General features: G+C 40.7%; 1 protein-coding gene across 6 annotated transcripts in view; it reads left to right on the top strand.

Annotated features, from left to right (window-relative positions):
• The window catches only part of adgrb2 (adhesion G protein-coupled receptor B2), a 118,289-nt gene that overhangs the window by 27,781 nt on the left and 67,598 nt on the right, over window positions 1-22,910 (top strand). For all 6 annotated transcript variants that reach the window (XM_041233842.1, XM_041233846.1, XM_041233847.1 and 3 more), the window contains one exon: window positions 3,370-4,132. In XM_041233842.1, the coding sequence (XP_041089776.1) occupies window positions 3,385-4,132 (748 nt within the window). In that variant the 5' untranslated portion in view covers window positions 3,370-3,384. The remainder of the gene's footprint in view (window positions 1-3,369; window positions 4,133-22,910) is intronic.

The following is a 22,910-nucleotide window of genomic DNA, read 5'->3' as shown; positions in this document are numbered from 1 at the left end:
GTATGTATAACTGCCCTATATATAATGATCTGCCAAAAGAGATTCATTAAGGATGGATTTTCTCTAGTGTTTTTCTCTCTCTAATAACACAGTTGAGAGCCATTTTAACTGAGGGGTGGAACAGTCTGAATAAGGTTTGTATGAAGATTTTAATTTCCTTGTAGGTGGAATTAAGTCACCACAGAGATTGACGAGCAGGCAGGATGTTTCAATTATCCAGAATTTTAAACACTCAGTCTTGCCATCTGGCACTGTGTTTTAGACAGTGTCAAAAACACTTTTGGAAAAAACACTGGACATGGAAGTTTCTTTAATTATTAAATTGAACTACATTTTTTACATATCCCTGTAAAGTGTCTAAAACAAGTTGCCTTAATAAATATTCAGCATGTGCTAAAGGGCTACAAGGACCTTTGTTGCCACGCTAACAATAGTTTTGTCAGGGCCTGCAGCGCTTCAATAGAAGGTCTTTCCAGGTTCGTAACGATGCCTCAGCCATATAAGCAGCTTGTGACATTTGCCAGCTTGATAGTATGCATTCTGCTACTTGGATATACCTGATATCCTCTGGGCTATTGCCATAACAACATGCTGCATTCAGATTATGCTGTGTGCTCAGTAACCAGCCCTTCACCTCTGAGGGAGATCTGGTGTGGAAACAGACACACTAACTCTAATCCTAACTCTAACTCTCAAACTTGCTCCCAGTGTTCATTAGGGAACTCTATCTCACAAAATATTCACTGATGAATAGTCTTTGCTAAAGAAAGGGCCCCAATTATGGTGACTGGCTGTATCCAGTGCCATTGTCTCTCACTATCAGAAAAAAAGAAAACTTAAAATACTGTAACTGCATCTTACAGCATGTCACCTTCATTTCAAAGTGGCCATTCCCTGTATATTATTCAGTGCCTTGTGCCTGATTATATCCCAGTGGGTAATCAGCCTGTTGGTGTAATGTAATAAGCAGGTGAAAAAGTGCCACAAGCATACAGTGTAGTGAAGCAATTGGAGTATCTATAGTAGTGTCCAAAAGTTCTCACCAAATTGTTTATATATTACAGACTGTTTTCTTTCATTTCTTGCTTCAGTTGTGTTTTTTTTTAAACTGAAGGGAGGGTCGCTACTTTAGAGCACCTCTTAATATTTATTCCAATACATTAATTGAGATTGTTTTGCCTGCTCCAGAGTCTCTGCAAATTGGGCTGGAGAAGTTTGGCAGCTGTAGATACGGGCAATTAGGTAGTCAAACACACAAACAACATCCAGTCTGCCAGCAGAGCTCCGAGCATTCCCTCTGAGTGATAGATGAGTTTGCTTCTCAGCAACAAACCTGGGAAGGTCAGCCTATTTAGCCCAGGTGGACTGCATTATCAGTGTAGTGCGACTGTGCTCAAAGAGTAGCAAAAACATTTTTTTTCCCCCCGTTGTAGGATATGTCTGTTTATGTATTAATTTATTTAAATGTGATCTCTGTCTAGATATCCACATTGCCTCTCCAAAACCATTGCAACACAGTACATTGTCCAGAGTGTGGAGCAGTACTGTGGGAATTGAAACTCTGTTGTATTAAAAAAATATGCCAGGCTTCATTCAAAACAAGATTAACAGTGCAAATAAATGAGACGTTCCCTAGTTTAGAAAAAAAACAAAGCACAACAATTTAAATGGGATAGTATTCACTAGGGGTTCACCGTAGTTACAGCTGACTGGGTGGGACAAGCATTGCCAGTCAATGACTGACTGGCTGTCAGTGTGAACTGAAGGGCCTGCTTGTGCATCAGGATCTGCACTCTGCAGCCCACGGGCATGGTCAACGGACTCAGGGCTTGCTGTTTGTACCAGGAGCAAACAGATGCTTAAAAGGTGGAACTTGTTATTTCCTGTATACCTTGCTTTTCTTCGATTTGCAAAAATAATGATCCGCCTTGCCCAGACCCATTGTTATCTGCTGTCTCCAATCAGGAGGGCAGTGTCTTTGCATTCTCTAACAAGATAACTGCTTGCCATGCCCTCTTTACAAGAGCCACACAAGATACGGGCAATCATGCAGGAATGCATTGTGTGGTATGCTCTGATTGTAACTCTGTGCGTGCTTGCTGATCGCTGTTGACTATCTGCACCACACAACAAAATGATCTGAATTTGTAATCAATAATAACAAGCTTTGGCTGATGGGACACCCTGTAATTCTAATTGTGCTTTCTGGTAAACTCAGAATTGGATGGTATAGATTTTAATGATGAAGTTCAAACCATAAAAATCTGTTGTTTTGTGTAATACACACCACTGTGTCATTTAAATTAGCATGTACATGGACTTCATAATCTCAAATTCATGGCATGGGATTGCAATGGCGTTGACAGAATTGGAATCCAATTGCAATGAAACTCCACAACCAGAAATCTATGATGTTGGCATACATGTTCCTAAAACATAAAAAATCCTTATAAAAAAAAAAACTAAAAAAAACTGGAAGATTGTTGTTACCTTTTACATACCAGCAAAGCAGAACTTTACTGTGTCACTTTGGACTGTGCCTGAGAGGCCTGGAGAAAGTAACTGTGTGCTGCAAGTGTGATGCTAATGTGTTTACAATGCTCTCTAAAACCCCTGGAACACAATCCTTTAGAGCTGCTTCTGCAATGGCTTCTCCACGCATTCCCCCAGGGAACTCGGCAAATAAACAGTGCTGGGGTTTGAAATACAGGTCTGCCTCGCAACTGTCCTTCTACCAAATGGACTGACCTTCAAAACTCTGTGGTGTCAGCAACAACAAACCGCAAATGCATTGCGTTTTACAGTGTGTAGTGTTTTGGACGTGATACAATCCCTTTACCACGGTACATAAGCACAGTAATTTAGCACTTTTACCCTGCATTTCCCATGATTCTACCAGGCATTTGCCATAATATACAGTGCTTACCTGTGCTTTACCATTCCTCTCTATTTTCTACAGTGCTTACCTGTGCTTTACCATTCCTCTCTATTTTTTACAGTGCTTACCTGTGCTTTACCATTCCTCTCTGGTCTGTACAGTGCTTACCAAAGCAGTCTGTCCTTAGTTTAGTTGTATGGAAAGGTCATAATATCCCACAGCACAGTACATAGCTTTAAGATCCTGCTATTACAACCACTAAAGTTAGACTGCCTCAACCTTTTAAAATGTTCTGCTTTCTGGTTTATGGCTAGTGCTGATCATTTATTACAGTACCAGCGATGGCTTCTTCATTCATTTGAACCTTATAAATGGGTACATTTGAACCTTTGATTGTCACCGATGGACTACTACTACAGGGTCACACAATTGAAAAATGATTAATAAATGAACACACGTATGTAACTTTTTTGTTCTGTTATTTATTGCAGGACAAATGACATAGGATGATCACTGCTCGTCACCTCTTTCTGTCTGTGCTGTCATCCCTTCTTGTGCTGGCTGTGGGCTTGCAGCTTCTGAGTCAGGACAACGCGTGCTCCACAGTGGTCGCGGGGGTGCTGTACGGCTCCTTCTCGCTCAAGGACATCTTCCCCAAGATCGTGACGGGCTGTTCCTGGACCTTGGAGAACCCAGACCCCACCAAGTACTCGCTGTACTTCAGATTCAACTGGGAGGAGCACGCCTGCCTCCACCTCTCCCCTATGGTTTTGCCCCTGGACCACTACCTCTCCAACCACACCTGCACGCAGCTGGACTACATCGACTACGAAGGAGTGCAGCTGTGCGAATCCAGGGCTCCTGTCACCTTCCTCCAGTTCGACAAGAACTTTGTGCAGCTCTGCTTGACCGGAGAAGCAGAGGATGTGCCGTTCCTAGCGGAGGAGACTCTGGAGTTCCACCTTGTGGAAATTCTGCTTATCAACAATGAGAACTCCAGCCAGTTCACATGCGGGATCCTGTGCCGCTGGTTTGAGGAGTGCCTTCGCTCCAACAGAAAGAGTGAACAGTGTGGAATTACCCAGACGGGATGTATCTGCCCAGAGGTCCTCCCCCCACCCCCACCTCTGTCGGCGGCCAGGCAAAACGAGTCAGTCTCCAACGTGATACTCCCCCCACCCAGCAGTGATTGCTGCGTCACCGAATTCCATTCTACGAATGCTTACGATGTGGCCCCCAGAGACGCCAGGCAAGGTAAGGCAAAATTTCTTTCTGAATTCTGGTTTTTTTTGGTGTTCTGTTAAAGAACAAGACAGTTTCATAAATCTTACATGAAGCACACTCTTTTTACTTCAGTCCCATCCGCGGTTCAGCAGCGGGACCTGCAAGGCCTGCTTTTGATTTTATTAAATTGATCAATCTATGTAGGAACAAAATCGCAAACCTAACATTCGGGAACTCTGTTCTGCTTGTATTGCCTGCAGTTAATTCCCTCCTCATTGTGTTCTGGGTGTATTCAGGCTAGAGAAAACAGAAGGGGTTTGTTTATCAGTTGTTTGGGGAAGCAGCCTATTGGGTAGCGCTCAGGAAAGATGGATAGGAAGAGGTGGGGGTTGTGTTTGGTTCTAAAGGAAGTTGGGAGGTTAGATCAATTTATTAATGTTTCAGAACTTTCTGGAAGAGAGAGAGGGAGTTGTGTACCTTATCTGAACCCTGCAGAACCACTCGGCTCTGTGCAATTCTCCTAAGCCTGGTATTTTTCGGAACGCGTGTGTTAGAGAATCGTGATGAGCTATTACTCATGTCAGCTGTTAACTAGGGTCAAATGGGTTCACCACCATTTTGTTTTGGTTGAGTGGATAGCAGGATGTAGATAGATGGATAACTTTCTTTTTTTTTTTCTCCTGTCACACTTGAGCTGCAAATTATCAGCAGATTAGATTCGTAGATAGACAGATGAGTAGGAAGATAGACAGCTTTCATTTCTCTTGCAGTCAGGCTGTGCAAATTGAACTATCAGATTTAGATTGCTTCTTTGTTCTTCTCATGTCCCAACCTACATGGTTGAACTGTGTCTTTGCTGCTTTTTCACTAAAAAAAAAAAAACATATCTAGTGCATCTATAGATATTTATAAATATGGATCAGAATCCATGATGGTGAAAGAAAAGAAATGAAGTAGGAATGTGCATAGTATAAAATCAATAAGTACAACGAATTTACTCAGGATGCTTCAGAACTTGAAAAGCCCTTAATCAGCTGAAATGCCAGGTACAGTGCGTACAGTTTGTATTCTCCCCATTTCTGAGAGCCTGCAATGTAAATGAGAAATGTAAACCTGATGCCAGTCATTCAAGGTTACCTTTGTAATCAAATTCAGCTATGAATACAAGCAATATTTTCAATGTCCATTAAAGGAAACGTACAGTTTTTTTTTTTTTTTTTCTTTGAGCGGGGGGAGTTGTCAGTAGGATGTTTTAACTCAAAGTACTCTTTGCCTTGGCTATTAATTTTCCACTAAATGGAGAATTTATCGATCTCAGAAGAAAGGCAGTTGTTTGCAGATTGCAGATCCTGGCAGGCTTTTGTCGATGATCCTACAGTTTAAAATATCTCCCAGACAACAATTGGAGTGAGAGAGAGAGAGAGGCCAGAGACTCTGGGAATGTGAGAAAATCCTGCCGCTTGATCCTATCGTCGGGGACAAAAGCATGGGCTTCGCTCCCTGGCGTTCTCAATAAGAGATAGAAAAATGAGACCTGAATGCCTGAACCCTTCAGGAACTCGCTTTTAATGAATAAGACCAAGACGTAATATGCGTCCAGTCAAGCAGAATTGACTGCAGCTGATTGGAACAGACCCTCAGTGCAAGAAATCAACAGCCGCACTGGCCCTTTTTATTGTTTAATTTGGTGCGGGAAATTAGCCACGGCCACCGGCGCCAACAGAGCTGATTGATGTACCTCCTCCTCTTGGCTGTATCTTATTTACCTGCAGCCAGGGTATTTAGAAAGGAAGCGATTGTGGTACCCTTTTAAACAAGGCACCCATAGGCACACAGTAAACACTACAGTCGTCAGTGCCACAACAAACACAGTACTGGTAGGGCTCTACCTTTAGACCAAGATGGTCATTGTTTGCTGTTGACTCATATTCCTTATCTTCCCTTTATGAAAGTTCACTGCTGCTTACCGTAGTTAATAAAGCATAGTGACAGCATGGGGGGGGCGGGGTGCATCGGTATTGGCATATTGTAAAGGAATCATATAATCTTCATAGATCAAATAGTATTTTATTTTCCCACGTTTCACTAGGTAGTCTTTTGGTACTGGGGTCATGCTCAAAGCAGTCTGCTGTTTGTCTGTAAGCTTCTCGTGATTCCTGTATGACAGTGGCCAGGAACTGGTTAAGCCTGTTTGCTTTATTAAGGTCGGCTGTAACCTAATTGCAGATGTACAGCCTGGTTTCATGTCACAACCATTACTTAATTCATCCACCATTAAATGATTTAATTTGTTTCATTAATTTGTTTTCGTTACTGCAATTACACCACAGACACTGATAAAGATATAGCGACGTGGTAGTTGGCTTGGTTAGCCTGATTCACAAATCACGTGGGTTATCGCTTTAGCAATCAGCTTGCTTTTTGTAAGAGCTGTATGGTGTCACAGAGAGCACAGGTCTTGCACTACCTAACATGTTTAAGTAAGGCAGCCCAAGATGTGCAAGGAGTTTGTGAATCCAGCCAGTAAATGCTTCAAATTTCCAGCAACAAACAAGAAAAGGTATTGTGCAAACCTTTTAATTTGTGTGTTAATAAACTCCTTTTCATTGGAAATGTGTTGCATGAATGTAAATAAATTGCCCCACGCTAATCGATACCCAGCAGCTATTCTGAAACACAGGGATAACTCATTTCAAATTTTATTCTTCTGCCATTGCATTTCCATACCATGGGTCATTTCTTACAAAGTATTGTTAACACGTACAGGGTTAGAAATGGGGTTTGATTTTAGCTTTGAATCCCAGAGGCAATGGGCATTACCTGCTAGATAATTGGGTCTGAGCTGAAAGTTAGAGAATAGCTGTATGAAAGGAAGTGTATATATATATATATATATATATATATATATATATATATATATATATATATATATATATATATATATATATATATATATATATATATATATATATTTATATTAAACCTGCTTTTATCTTCTGCCTCAGTGAGAGTTTTAAAGATTCCGAAGCCTAGTCATCTTCCTTAGGGTAATGACTTCTTGCATGCAGATTGGCTGTGGCCTTCTGTGATGTTTATGATTAGTCATTTGTTTTTATTAAGTGTATTCATGTTTCAGGAAGGATTAGGAGCAGCGCTGGCTTGATTTGCTGTAAATGTTTTCAGGGATGGCTGTTGTGCGGATTTCAGTCGGGGGGGTCATGATGGTTAATGCACGGTCCTCATTACCAGAGGAGCTGAGACCTGGAATCAGCAGAGCTTTCCGTGGCCCTGCAAAACATTAAAGGGAATAATTTCAAAGGCATAAGAAAATTGAGTTTTTAGTCATGTATCATGCGTCTTCATCTCTTTCCCTTGCACACATTTAACAACATTGCTCGACAAAGCCTCCATAAAGGTTCGAATTGCGCACCAATTTTGATCAGAGTTTACATTTCATTTGATGAGAAGTGCTCCTAATGCACCAAGACAAATACACAGCACTCCTTACAGGATTATATTTAATAACTTTGGCTTTCTGAGACAAAAACTTGGAATATATTCAATTTTGTTTTGTTGGATTTGCTTTGTAGTCACCATTGCTTCTTTTTGTTTTGTTTAATTGCAGGGTTTATTGTAATGTGATTGAATGCAGTCTAATTATTGCTGATTGTGAATCTTAAAACAAGGTAATCAGGAGCAGACACACTCCACAGCAAAACTGTCATCATGCATAAGACACGATTGGCTTCTATTGTGCTGCAATGCAAGTTCAAACAATAGTAATGGTATCGATTTGCATAATTGTGTGAAGCAGGCATTACAAGGTTAAAAAATAATAGCATGGAATCAGAAAAATTCCAGGGAAATCCTTTGGGTTTTAAAGCTAATTAACGGTGGGATGCACAGAAATGCCAATCAAATAAAACAAAAGCAAGTTGATGCAGTAATCTTTCCTAAATTCAGGCACATGGGAGGTCTGAAACACACCCAGGAGAGACCTCAGTGTGCCGAACGGAGCAATGAATAAATGTTTATTGCTCTGAAAAAAAAAACGGGTTTAGGTATACTTATTTGATCTAAACAGAGGAAGATCTTAATACCCCAAGGTTAAGCCCTTAAGGCACACAAGGAATTGAGCCGTTATTCAAACGTCTTCTTATTAAAATACATTTGTGAATGAATCATGAGAAAGTGTCACGAGGAAACTGACGCTTTGAATGACCAGATCCAACCTGTCAGTGGAAATAAGAAAGTTTAGCTATTTTTTATTTGTGGGACACATATTCAAACATCAAGCAGTACACGTTAGCTTGTTTCAGCATGTAAAAATATGAACACAGTTTCTAATGATTTAATTAATAATTAATTTCCGGTGGTATTTACACACGCCACTCTTTAAGAAAACTGTTTTGCTCACCCCAGTGTTTATAATATGAATTACCCCCAGCTGTCCTTAAACAGGGTTTCAACCCCTACCAATCAAGCCACCGCTCCTTCAGCTGAGCTCATGTTGCAGAGAAATCCTCTTCCAAAGCGTAGCATTGCTTGTTTGCATGGATTAATGCTGAAATTAATTAGGCAAATCGCACGATGTAAAACCTGGTCCTGCAGTGGTGTGCCAGGTCACTGTGGATCTCCATCATCTAGAGACTAATCAGCATTATGGAAAGTCAATGCTGCTTGCCTGTCAAAGCTGGGTCTCTATTATCAGTTAGGAAACCCAACAACGCAGGGTCACTGTGTTGCAGAGGGTCAATTGGAGTTGAATCTGTCTCCTACCTCAAGGGGAATGATGATTCAAATGGATTTCTCTGAAAGGATTTTAACTGCTCACGACTGAAACAGGCTTTTGATATCCATTTTACTCAGAGCTCGCTGTTTCTATTTTAGTGCTGAAATAAAAATGTTTATTTGTGTCCTTGTTTATGGGATGACACTCTTAATTGTACGTATAAGTAGCTAACGGGTTTACTGGAACACTCCACAAATCAAAACACAGGAGATAAACAGAATGAGAAGTAGAATCTTGCAATGAGTAGCGTCTTCTGGAAAGTAAAGCCGGGCATGTCAAATACGTTTTTATTCCAGTTATAACTGGAATGCCATCCGTATGATGATTGTCAGGTGGATTTTTCTCAAGCCTGCTAGAGATTTATAATGAATCAGCCTTACAAAGAACCGCACTAACTCTGCCGCCTTATTTATAGCTAACTAGTCTCTCTGAAAGATTAATGGCTCATCTGTGGGGTGGAAAACTGAGCCAAAGAAAGAAAAGGAAGAAGGTAAAAATACAGCCCATTGTGTACTTAGCTGCAGTAGAACAGGCAAGGGAAAAAAAGAAAACGTTCTCTCCAAACCTGGAAAAAGCATGCAAGAATTTAAGTTTCAATAACTCAAGGTACAGTCGGCTAAACAGCCACAAGTATTATGGTTTGTGCTTGTTTGGAATTGGGTCTGGCGAGGGGTTGAGGAATAAAGAGGCAAGGGCTTAATGAGGTTTGCCTGGAACGGATATAAATCACAACTGGAGTCCATGAACCGTAAATAAAAAGAGGGTTAAACATCAATAAAAAATCAGTGAGCTAATGATCTGAGCCCTGCAGAATGCTTTCATTTTAACCTGAGCCATTCCACAGTGTGGGTGAGTATGTAATACATAGATGCCATTCAGACAAATAACAAACTTTTGCATAATGTATTTTCCTTAATTATCCCCCTTAGGAGTTATGTATGTGACACTTACAGTTAAAAAATGTAATTGAGTTAACAAACCTTCAAGTGTAGATGCTGATGGCATTTTCTGTATCGTTTGTCTGTCTGAGTCATTATACTGGCATATCAGGATGCTGTGTGGTCCAGTGGTTAAAGAAAAGGGCTTGTAACCAGGAGGTCCCGGGTTCAAATCCCAGCTCAGCCACTGACTCACTGTGTGACTCTGAGCAAGTCACTTAACCTCCTTGTGCTCTGTCTTTCAGGTGAGATGTTGTTGTAAGTGACTCTGCAGCTGATGCATGGTTCACACAACTTAAAGGTGTCTGCTAAATAAACAAATAACAATAATCATTGCAAGCAATCAAGCTTCAAAACCATTGAATTAGTGGTTTGCTTTAACTACAATATTTATAAAGGGATTGGAATATTGTAAGGATTACAGATGCAGAGGCACAGAACATTGTAATTGGAAATTGATGATTCTGGACAAAAAATGTTACAGTATTTCACGCTCAATTTTACACTCAGATTGAGGCGAATGTGTACAACTTTCTTCCACACTGTATAGTAGATTGCCCAAATATACCGATAACATTTAACAACCAATGAAAGCAGGATGTTGCACATTTTAATTGAAAATAGTCCAAAAGCATAATTTCTGCAAACAAACACATGGCAAACTCCCGCTAGGAAGATTAGGTGGGTGCACTTTGCAATTCTTTTTTTTTTTTGGCTTGGTTCGTTCGGTGGAGCCTGGCAGTGCATCTGTCTCTGTGGGGCAGAGACTGACAGAGCTGTGATTGCTGCTGAACAATAACAACAAAAATCAATCTTCGTTCCCAATACCGAGAAACCAGCAGAGCTGGCTCTCTTAATTACACACTCTCTGGTTTTACTTCTCATTCCACTTCACTTTTAAAAACTATATGCATTATATTACAGCATGTGTTTCCAGAAAAGAAATGAACCTGCGAGGCTCTGAGTGTACCACGCTGGGGCTTTGATTTCACATCAGTCAGAAAACAAATATTATATTAAAGCATGGCTTTTAAAAAAACAAACACATTTCCTTGGTTTGAACAGAAAGAGGTGCTACATTTTAACATTTCCAGCCTTGCAGTTTTTATAACAACTTTTTAACACGTCCACCATCTGTGTTCTGGTGTTGTGGAGAGTAATATTAGACCAGAGAAACTTGAGAATGTTCATTAGAAAGTTGACTGTCTTCCATAACTTGGACAGAAGGGAAATGACATTCCCAAATGTACTCATCAGGTCAGATTAAATATCCCACAGCTACCACCATAGTAACAGTTCAGCTACTGCAGCTTGGCACAGGGAATGAACGCAACACTTAATGAATACAGCACTTTTTAATAAGATCTCAAGCATGGCTTTTATTAGACAGTGGTGCATTGATTGGATCTCTTTAGCTAAGATATTGTTTTCCTACACAACAGCTCACACCCCGGCATGTCTTACAGCTTATGCATTTGTATTTTAAACGAACACACACACACACACACACACACACACACACACACACACACACACACACACACACACGTTTGCCTGTCAATAAGCTTAGCCTGCGTTGCCAAATGCAAATAAGACTAGTGTGTAATTGCAGCTTCAACAACAGCAGCTGAAATACATAAATAAATAAAAAAATCGCCAGGCTCTAGACAAAGAGATCAAGTAAACATTCTGCTGCATGTGATTGCTCCTGACAACCAGGATTAGTATTCCATGTACAGCAGCCCCCCTCTCTGGCCCTTTCTTACCCTGCTAAATAGTAATGGTTTTATGTGGTTCTTTCATTTTACAAGGTTTTCTTTTTTTACAGTGTTCCACTTCAGTGTTTGTTTGTTTTTTTTTTCGAGCATTCATAGACTGGGCTGAGGAGGACTTCACTAGGCAGCTTTGACAGCTATCCTTCAGCGTCTCAGCCTGAATGTGCATTTCTGTTTTAACACGGTCCCCCCGAAGCTGGGAACAGCTTTGTTTATTGGGTCATTATGCAGGACATTGAGCTTTAAGTCTGCAGTGTTGCCTTAATATGTCTCTGTTTCGTGCTGATGTGGACATTTTCATTAACTAGGCTGTGCTATTGCTAAGGTCATAGGGAAAAGCAGGTCATTTGTTTACAGCTTAACAGTCCAAACAACATTCACACAGTATACAGTATCTTAATAACTACAGACATTAAAGACACTAGAAGGGGAATAGTTGTGTATAGAGTACAGCAGATTGATGCTCATACCTGTACCCTAACCACTCTGTGTGTAAAGAAGAGTCTCCACCTAATTTCTGTCTGCCCTCTGGTCCTGGCCGATGTGATGTGCTTAAAGTGTGGGCTAGGACTTTGTCAGCTCCTTTTTAAGATTTTAAAAACTTCAGTCAAGTCTTCCCCAATATTCAGTTCCCTCTACTGATCCTCCAAACTCACACTTATGCCTAGGTTGATCTTTGCTGGATTTTCTCCATGTCCTTTTCATATTGCAGGCACCATAAATGAACACAATGCACTGGAATTCATTGCAATTCACCCTGTACAAGTATTGTTATTACCACTAACTTATATCCAAGACTTAAGATACAAAAGCTTACACATGGTCGAGGCTCCAGTCAGGGCAGTCATTCACCTCTCAGGAGATGTACTGAAGGGAATAAAAGGTCATGAATAGATTTAGCTGTACAAGCTGCAGAAACAACAGGGATAGCAGTTACAACAGCCATTGAAAAGCAGGCTGAGCGGCTTTGTAAAGTGTAACATTGGCCCTGTAGGAAACTATAGGGACCTATCAATGGCTTTGTGTGCAAGATGCATTCTAGAGTGAAAAGGCCAACACTGTGCAATGGAGGAATGCATCCGGCTGCCTAGGAGACAAGAACTGCAGGGATAACACTGTTATTGTGAGCTTGGGACCCACAGTAAAACAAACAAACAAGAAGAACAGAGAGGCAGGGAAGTGATGAAAGTCACTGTTTGTCTTGTAAAGAGTATATCAATAGCTGTATGTAAGGCTTGTATTGCTATGCAGAGTTCAATTATTTCTGCCTTTATTTTTCTATCTGTTATTTATAGTTCATACCCCCTGGGCTACGGGAAGGCTTTTTGTTAAAATGATTACAAGGAAATTGGTGTAAATTCTAACTGGTCTTATATGCTTTACCGTGCAAATTTACTGTTGAAAACTTTGATATTGATTTGTAGTAGTCGTATAGTATTCGTTTTAGACTTATTAATGCTGCATGATTCATTCTTAAGCGTCTGAGTGTATCATGAATGTACTTATTTCAAACTTTATCATACAAAGGAATTACATTTAACTGACACTTAATATAAACTGTTATCAATATTAAATATTGTTGTAGCATTTGTTTTGTTTTTTAAATGATGAAATTCTTCATTATTTTTACATTTTACTTAAACGTCCCTGATAGCAGGGGCTTCATTCGTGTTTATTGCATTGCAGCCTATTTGAGTCTTATTTTATATGCTGTCTCTCGTGATCTATCATTTTTTTTCATTCTGCTTCACACATCACTTCCGAGACTCAACAGATCAGGCAATGTCCTTCACTGAAGACACATCTGCCTGCCGCGCACCCAGGTGATGCATTTTTAACAGCTCATTTATGTTCATTTATTCTGACATTAAGTGGATTTTCCTCAATCTGTTTGCTACCCAAAGTTCTGCCTGATTGACAGCACCATTTATCATAATTCAAAGCATGTTCTCAATGTCAGGAAGTGCCCGCTTGCAGTACGAAACAGAAGGCAAAGCGCAGCACAGTTCCCTGAATGCTAGTGTATTAAAAAGCACAGGTTACTTCAATAGCAGTGTGCCTGTGCATTCACCTTTAAGTGGAAAAACTATAGACATTGCATATATGTAAAACACACAAGGAATATATGATATCTCATATCATCACAGTTCATTAATTCACATCTTAATTATCCTTTTAATAATTATAACAAAAAGCATTCCCAATGCCTGGGGGAAGTATAAATTACAGTACATTGTAATATGTATCATTACACATAGCTATTGATATAGCAATCCACGACAAATAGCCATATATGTGTGTGTGTGTGTGTGTGTGTGTGTGTGTGTGTGTGTGTGTGTGTGTGTGTGTGTGTGTGTGTGTGTGTGTGTGTGTGTGTGTGTACAGTTATGGGGAATATACATGCTGGGGTGTCCAAACATGGTGGAAGTAGAGGGATATAGCTACTGTAGAATTGCAATATTTGTCTAACGTGGGCTTACAAGATGTTAACTGTGCAATATTTAAATCAGAAATGACTGCTTTATGTACACCTGTGTTTGTGAAAGTCAGTGTTAACAGCACTTACTGAATAGTGCGGTCACAAGCAGAGATAGGCTACAGACAGGTTTACGTCTTCCTATCGTTGAATAAAAAACAAAAAAGTGATATTAATTAAGCTTTCCCAGACGCATTGTTTGTTCAGAAGGAGACAGCCTGAATTTTGAGCCTATGACTTAAAGTGCTGTCACTCTTAGAGATAGATAGAGGTATTGACCTTTCTGAAGCAGGAGGAAAGCTTAAATTAACCACCGCTTTGGTCTCTGGAAAACAGAAGTGGGGGAAAAAGACGGTCAAAATAATGGTGTATAGCGCTAACCTCCAGCGGATCTGCTTTGAAGATAACCCTCAGAGTGTGGAGGCTGGATTCAGTGACGGTATTGGTTGGGTTTCTGTTGTAACAGGCTGCACGCTATTGCCTATCATTTGCTAACGTACAGGATCTGTAAAATCATTATACTGTTTTGCTGAAAATCAGGCTCTCTATGTTGTCATTAAAGTGTATTAAACACCACAGCCAAAAGCATTGTTGATCGTGCAGAGGAACAGTGTGTCCTAGTTTGCGGTCCAGAGATTAATGGATACACCTCGTTTTCCTTCCCCCCTGCTGGGTGATTAAATCTGATTCATTCAGGATCCCTGGGGAGCTTGGCGCTAGCAGCCATTGGTGCTGTTAGTACTGTGCTCTTTTTACAGGACGCAGTATGGGAGGGGGTAAGGGGGGAGGGACGGGTTCTGCCACCTCAAAAACAGACAGATAAACGACACTAAAAACGGTTGTCTATTCTCTTAACTACAAAATGTATTTTTTAGTATTACTAAATTATTTATAATTGAGGATATTCATAATTAAGCAGAACAATATCTCCATTGGAGAGCAGCTTTATTTCCATTTGTTTCTGTGCTGTGCCAATGTGCGGCTGACAGCAGCGCTCTGTGCTACCTGTCGCGCTAATGCAGTTTGTGGCACTTACCTGAAAATGAATGTTGAAGTGTATTGGCAGTGACGGGGGACCCCATCTGGAATGTGTGATTTCCAGTCAGTACAGGCCAGCAGAACAGGCTCCTGCCTAGCTCTAGCATGATGGGCAGGTACAGCTTACTGCAGGCAGGGTCATAACACAGGACTGGACTTCAAAGCAGCAGGAGAGTGAAATAACAGATGATTCTCTTGTTTAACAACAAAAAGAAGCTATTGATATCCCCATGAGACCACATTTCACATGCTCCCCCTGGGAGCTTCTGCGAAGCGGTCTGTATTTAATCAAACACCTGCTGATTTTAACTGATTTGCAGATATAATCAAATCAGGAAAAATGTAACCTTTTAACTCCACGTACTCTCTCTGTATTAAGAGAGAGAGATTCTGTTTAATATAGAGGGAGCAGGGTTCTGTTTAATATAGAGGGAGGGAGAGGGGTTCTGTTTAATATAGAGGGAGGGAGAGGGGTTCTGTTTAATATAGAGGGAGGGAGGGGGGTTCTGTTTAATATAGAGGGAGAGGGGTTCTGTTTAATATAGAGGGAGGGAGAGGGGTTCTGTTTAATATAGAGGGAGGGAGAGGGGTTCTGTTTAATATAGAGGGAGGGAAGGGGTTCTGTTTAATATAGAGGGAGGGGTTCTGTTTAATATAGAGGGAGGGAAGGGTTCTGTTTAATATAGAGGGAGAAGGGGTTCTGTTTAATATAGAGGGAGGGAAGGGGTTCTGTTTAATATAGAGGGAGGGAGGGGGTTCTGTTTAATATAGAGGGAGGGAGGGGGATTCTGTTTAATATAGAGGGAGGGAAGGGTTCTGTTTAATATAGAGGGAGGGAGGGGTTCTGTTTAATATAGAGGGAGGGAAGGGTTCTGTTTAATATAGAGGGAGGGAGGGGGATTCTGTTTAATATAGAGGGAGGGAGAGGGGTTCTGTTTAATATATAGAGGGAGGGAGAGGGGTTCTGTTTAATATAGAGGGAGGGGTTCTGTTTAATATAGAGGGAGGGAGAGGGGTTCTGTTTAATATAGAGGGAGGTGGTTCTGTTTAATATAGAGGGAGGGAGAGGGGTTCTGTTTAATATAGAGGGAGAGTTCTGTTTAATATAGAGGGAGGGGGTTCTGTTTAATATAGAGGGAGGGAGGGGGTTCTGTTTAATATAGAGGGAGGGTTCTGTTTAATATAGAGGGGATTCTGTTTAATATAGAGGGAGGGAGGGGGGGATTCTGTTTAATATAGAGGGAGGGAGGGGGGATTCTGTTTAATATAGAGGGAGGGAGGGAGGGATTCTGTTTAATATAGAGGGAGGGAGAGGGGTTCTGTTTAATATAGAGGGAGGGAGAGGGGTTCTGTTTAATATAGAGTGAGGTGGTTCTGTTTAATATAGAGTGAGGTGGTTCTGTTTAATATAGAGGGAGCGGGGATACTGTTTAGTATTAAAAGATATGTTTTCTTTGTCTTTATATATTTAAGTTGGCTATGCCATGTATGTGCTTTAGCAACACAATTCTTTCTATTGTGATGATAATAAAGCAAATTTGAATTTGAGAGAGAGGGAGAGGGAGAGAGAACAAACAGGTGGGTCTACCAGCATTAAAAAAAAAAAGAATTGCATGAGGAAGGCTGTTACTCTCAGCACTTGGGATACCCCAGGAAAGCTCAAAGGCAGGCAAAAGCAGATTCAGAGAAAAAATAACTCAGTAGGGAAGTGATAGCACCCAGAACACTGCAACTATGTGTCCAGGAGTCAGACATTTAAAATGGGTTACAGCATGGGGTGACAGCATGGGGTTAATGTAACGGTTAAGGTTGATATCTAGGAATACGGTGACGGTGAAGGCACTGTGGTTAGACTGTCTTCTGGCCTGGTTCTCTTTGTCTGTCTGACACATTGCCGCAGGATTGCAAGGATTTACGGCACATTTGAATAAGTGCAGGTAACAAAAAGGATTTTCATTTTTAAATGTGTGGGCTGTGGGGGCGGCACATTTAAAAGCAACCTGCGGCGAGCGTGCTTGAGATCAGCTCCTGTGAGTGAACAGCAATTTCAGTAACAAAAGAGCCCTACAATTACATAAAATTTCCCAGATCACAAAATACCTTCTGTCAGGTTTGCACATAATGATTTGAGACAGCTTCCAACTCATAGAAGTCTTTTTCTTCCTCTTTGTCTTTATTTGCGAGCTCAGGAATAAACTTGTCAGTGAGACTGGTCTCCAGTATACCCTTCTGATCACAATTAGTAAACTAATTTCTACAAGCTGAACATTTATAATAATACCTCTTAAATGGTGCATGCATGAATGAATGAATGAAAGTGGCTGGCCTGACCCTTATCAAAGATTATCATGTTAAATTTGCATTGTAATGTTGCTGTTTTCCCATGCTTTTCCCATGGTCATACACATAATGCTTGTAATTGCATTTAACTCTTTTTTGAACTATAGTAAACTGTTATAAGGGTATATAGATGTTGTTTTGTATCAGTACAGATTGGATAAGATAAGACATTCAGTGCCATTGCATGTATGGTCATACTGTCAGAATCCACATCTCCATCACGCCTGCAATTTCTAAATGCTATATTAATAAATTATAGATGGATGAGAGGATGCGTGCTCAATTATAAACAATAGTAATGCTTTGTCAATATATATTTGTTAGATAAGAGTGTTGCTTTTCTTGGTACAGCCACTGGGGACTTAAAACATGTTTTTCATGCATGCTTTTTGTCTGCATCCCAGATATGTCCTGCACCACACTGAGAGCCTCCGGTACACTCCCTCCATGCTGAGAATACCCACTCTGAGAAGGCAAGAGTGACAGAAAGCTTTCCTAACCTGGCACTGAGGGCATTCCCTGTACCACAGGACTCCAAAGTATTAAAGCCATGAAATACTTTGATGCACACCAAACATAAATCTTCAGAATTTCTTCACTGTGGAGAAAAAGTTATTGGAGTAATTCTTGTATGAAATAAATTGGGATGAGATTTGATGGAGTCCCGGCAGTCATCGCTGGACTGTCATGGCTGAGTGATCTCTCACAGTGCGAGCCTTGTTGTTCGCATCGTAAAGTGCTTTTTGAACCAGTTCAAGGGCAGATCTCAATTGCAGCTACGCTGCATTGTATTTATTTCCCAGTGTTTTCTGTCTGGGACAGTCACTGGGAGGGGGGGGGGGGGGGGGGGGGGGGGGGTTACTTCGATCGATATGTTATTTGTTTGTTTGTTTATAGTATACAAACGTCAGTCTGTCTAGAAGTCTGATTAAACCAGTGTGTATTGGAAATGATCCCACTGAGGTGTCATTCTACCAGTAGCAGCCTCAGATCATTATACTGTAGCTACCCTCGTGCTACCGTTGCTCTTTAGGTCTTTTGTGTTGTCATCGTAGTGCCACTGTGTTTCTGCATTGCCATCGAAGATCATTTGATAAGGGTTTGTTAGCTGGCGTCTCTGTTGGAGTTGTTTTAGCAGCTCTTTGTGAATTCTGATTGTCAGCTGGCAGAGAGCAGACAGCACTCCCACGAGTGAAGTCTATTTAAAGAGGTTCCACAGTGCTACTCACAATCAATAGCACTGCAGTGCACAAGACTGAGGCAGGAAGGGAAGGGGAGAGGTAGGGAGCTTCACCTGAGGATGGCTGCCAGTGGTATTATCTTCTTTGAAGGACTGGCATCCCACGAATACACACAACTCTGTATTCACAACTCAAATCCCAAATCGAATTCTGTTATATTTTAAACTGAGTGTTTTAAAGTCATCGATAAAAGCATGGTTTAACTCTTAACAAGCTAATTTATTTGCTCACTGATTCGTTTAACTGGCGGTATTATTGGAAATACTTTGATAAAAGTATTTGGGCACCCTTGCATTAGTATTTTGAGTGCCCACCCTTTGCTGCCTTTACAGATTGCAGTCTTTTTTTTTTTTTGTATTTTGAAACCAGTTCCTGGCATCTTCCGGAGATATTTATGCCCATTCTTCAAGGCATATAGTTTTCAGTTCTGCAGTTGACTTTGGTTTACTTTTTGCATCAGCAGCCTTCAAGTCATTCCGCTACATCTCGATGGGAGTCTATAATTATCATTAGGTGTTGGTTTTCAACAATGATAATTGTCAATAATTAACAACAAATTGGTTTTATACGAAATGTGATTTCCCAAATGCTTTTGTCAAAGTATGCAATTAGTTTTTGCATGTTATTTTTCATTTTATGCATGTTTTATTATAAGCTCTACTTGAATCCATATCTTGCAATAGAACAATTAGAAATGATAAGAAATCGCTTTCTCTGTAGTTTTTCTCATTTTTTAATTTTTTTTTTAACTGCCCAAATACTTTTGTCTGCGACTGTACATGTGCAGTTTCAGGGCAGAACTGCAAGGCATTCTGGTCCCCCTGCAGCTCTCGTTCGCTGTGTCCACGCTGTCTTAACTCACAGATCCTCTGTAATCACACAAGCTCCCGAGGGCAGCCCAGGGGGCTCCTGAGCTGGTCCTGGGGCTCCAGGTTACAGATTCCATTGATCAGAACAAGGAGCAACATTGAGCCAGCCTGTACCAAAATAATTTTCAGCCAGCAGACAAAGAAAATTGGTACATTGTAAATTGAGGCTGAACATTATCCATTTTAATAAGAAGCAGCAGGGAGAGATGCTAGGAGCCAGAGGGGAATGCCACAATCATTTGTTTGTTTTTCCAAAGGTAATCGATAAATACATTAGCTCACAAAATCAAGCCCCCAGACTACACATCTGTTATGTTCAGACAGAGCTTTGGAAGTGTGATAGCCTATACTGTACTGCAATACGCACCTTGTCTTTTTGTATGTATGTATTTGTAATAGAAAGTGTTATTGAACGGTTTGTGTTCTCAACACTCAGTACTAGTCCCTCAGTCGTTTGCTGCTGAGCGCTTTCATTAGTGTCTGCACACATGCATAATGACATGCTGTTAATTTAATAGCTGGTTCTTCTTTACTTGCACAACTTCTATATTCTGATTCAGTGCCCATTAGATTGTTGTTCCCTCACAGGCACACAAAAGGAACCATTTAAAATAAGACATTCACAACCTGATTGCAACAAATTTATTCTGACATTGAAAACCGTGGCACACTGCAGCTAAATACTGAAGTAAAGAGGACGCTATGACATGCCACATAAGAAGAGCTGGTCATGTAGTTAATAGTTCTGTTCATAACTCCTGGACGTTGAAACAGGTCTATATCAGAATACCACAGTAAAAGCCTAGCAATGTGTAGTGTGGTACATGTATGGGAAACTTTAAGAATGGGCAGCAGCCAAACCCATCTCCTTTAAACATATAATAATATATATATCCAGCCTGGCACAGCTTTCCTGCAGCCAGGATTGAGAGTCTGAACGGAGTCATTAATCTGGTGAACCAGCCTGTCATCAGCACACGTTTATTAATCAAAAACGCATTAGCGAGTTTTAGACGCGATTGGCTGAGGGTTTTCCTGTCCTTTGAGTACTGCCCTCCGAAACAGCAGGTGAAAAATGAACCTGATTTCTAAGCAGCATGCTAACAGTACCACCCTAATCTATCAGTTTACTGTGAGCTTTCCTGGGTTAAAGTAATCACTAAATGCAATGATGCAAAACATACAATAGACACATTGTAATACATTTTAATACCGTGTGAATCTTGGAAGTCTATTGAACCAGAAAAAGCAACGGAATTGGAATGCTGAAAGCTTACAGTTCAAAGGTCAATGAGTCTCTGTCACATTACCATGCTGTACAATGCTTTAACTAGTTTACCATTCATCTGCATGATAATGAGATCTTTATCATGCAATACAGTGCTTTATTACACACACACACACACACACACACACACACACATACATATATATAAGAGGTCCAAGCTGCTACCACCAGTCCTCTTTGACCTTGAGTGGGTGAAAATCAGCTTGTATCCTTTGAAAACAGTATAGCTGATCAAAGAAGTTCCAGATGGTGGTATCACGTCATTATCAGGCTCTACTGCATATTATAAAAGGGTCTCTGAGAATATTAAAGGATTTTCAGTTGGGTAATGAGCTGGGGCCTCACGTCAGCCCGAGACTCCTGAGGAGAATAACACTGAAACCTGCACATCCGTCCCCAGGGATCCTGCCAAGCGGTCCCTGCGGCGCAGTCTAATTACAGCCACAGCCGTGAAATCACCTGGCTGATTGAAATGTAACGCATTCCCGACAGCTGGGAAAGCGAAGCTCCAGTCAGTGATCCAAACCGATTAATTGAAACAGGAATCAAGCCTGCAACCGTAGGATTCAGTCGTTCTCGCTGGATGAAAGCCTTTTATTACGCAGTGATTAGGAGATGCCAGGAAAGCATTTGATAAGGAATAATTGAGAAAGATGCACATGCTCTATGTTGTTAGAGAATTGTTAGAATCAATACAGTGATCATCACTAGTAAATAAAGTTCACATTTCAAACCTGCGTGACCCTTTTGTAAGTGAGGCGGCCAGCTGGGATATGTATTTGAAAAGTAAAGACCCTTCCTCATTGCTAAAGGGAGTTCTGTGACTGTACTGGATCATTTAACCTCAGCTTAGACTGTCCCTGCAGTTAGAATTATCACATTATTTATTACGTGGGTGGCTTTTTAATTAAGAATCTCAATTCTCAGAGGGCTCAAAATAATTAGTTGAATTTTACGGGTAACTTTTAAAGGGGTCCAGCACTACTAGACCCTATTTTATATACTGTGATAGATGCACTAGCATTAACAGTGTGCTTATTATTTGGTGTTTACCAGCAGGCACTACATGCTGTTTCTGCGAAGGATTGCACCTGCAGATCTCCTGATCGTACCCTGATCGATGTCTAAATGTGTTCTATTAAAGAATACATGATGTGATTGACTGCTGTGGACTCTGAGCAGTTATAATGGCATCAAAACTGATTCTGCATGTTTACTAACCCATCTCAGGATGAATTACGAGAATCTCTGGGTGCAGTCAGTGTTTTCACAGCCAAGTCATTATTTACTTATGTGTTGATTCAGATTATTTAGACAGCAAATGCAAATCCTGTGAGGAGGTGTCAGATCTGATTTTCCAGAGATTCCTGGGAGACACATGCTCACACCAGAAGGGGAAGCACTCAGTTACTAAATAACACTCCAGTGTGCCTTTGTCTGCATGTTACGGTATAGAAATATATCATGTATATGAATGGAGGATACTGAGTGATCGTTCCTGGTATAGGTTTTTATTCACCACAGGAGGATGCTCTGCTTCGACGCAGATTCATTTCAAACCCTGTTTATGGCCTCTTCGCAACCGTCTTTTGAGATTAGCCAGACGCAGGCAGATCGAAAGCTGGCATCTCTTGACTACGCTTGATCTCAAGGAAATCGGAGTCAAAATCAAAACAGCAATAGAAATCTGAAATTGTTTCAGACGTTTCCAAGTTGTTGTAAAACATGTATCGGTGTCAGTATTGTTTGATATGCAGCTCTGTTTTGAATTTCAGCGGCACGCCACTGGGCTGGTATGGAAGCAAAGACACATTTGACACTAGTCCCAATAAGCTTGTTACTTAAGAATAACAAAAATGTATCCCATGCTGAATATGCCCACGCTTGTGGTATAAACTGGAGATATCCCACAGTTCACTTTCAAGCACGATATATAAACATTACCGTATGGGTGTTTACCTCCTAAAGACCCGAATCTTGAATATGATATTCCAAAGCTGCTCTCTGAGCCAGTGACGCAGTAATGACTCCACCCCTGAGGGAACAAAAAG

Source organism: Polyodon spathula, chromosome 32, assembly GCF_017654505.1.
Source record: "Polyodon spathula isolate WHYD16114869_AA chromosome 32, ASM1765450v1, whole genome shotgun sequence".
Lineage (NCBI taxonomy): Eukaryota > Metazoa > Chordata > Actinopteri > Acipenseriformes > Polyodontidae > Polyodon > Polyodon spathula.
The sequence above is the reverse complement of the archived record's forward strand: the minus strand, read 5'-3'. Positions and strand labels throughout refer to the sequence as shown.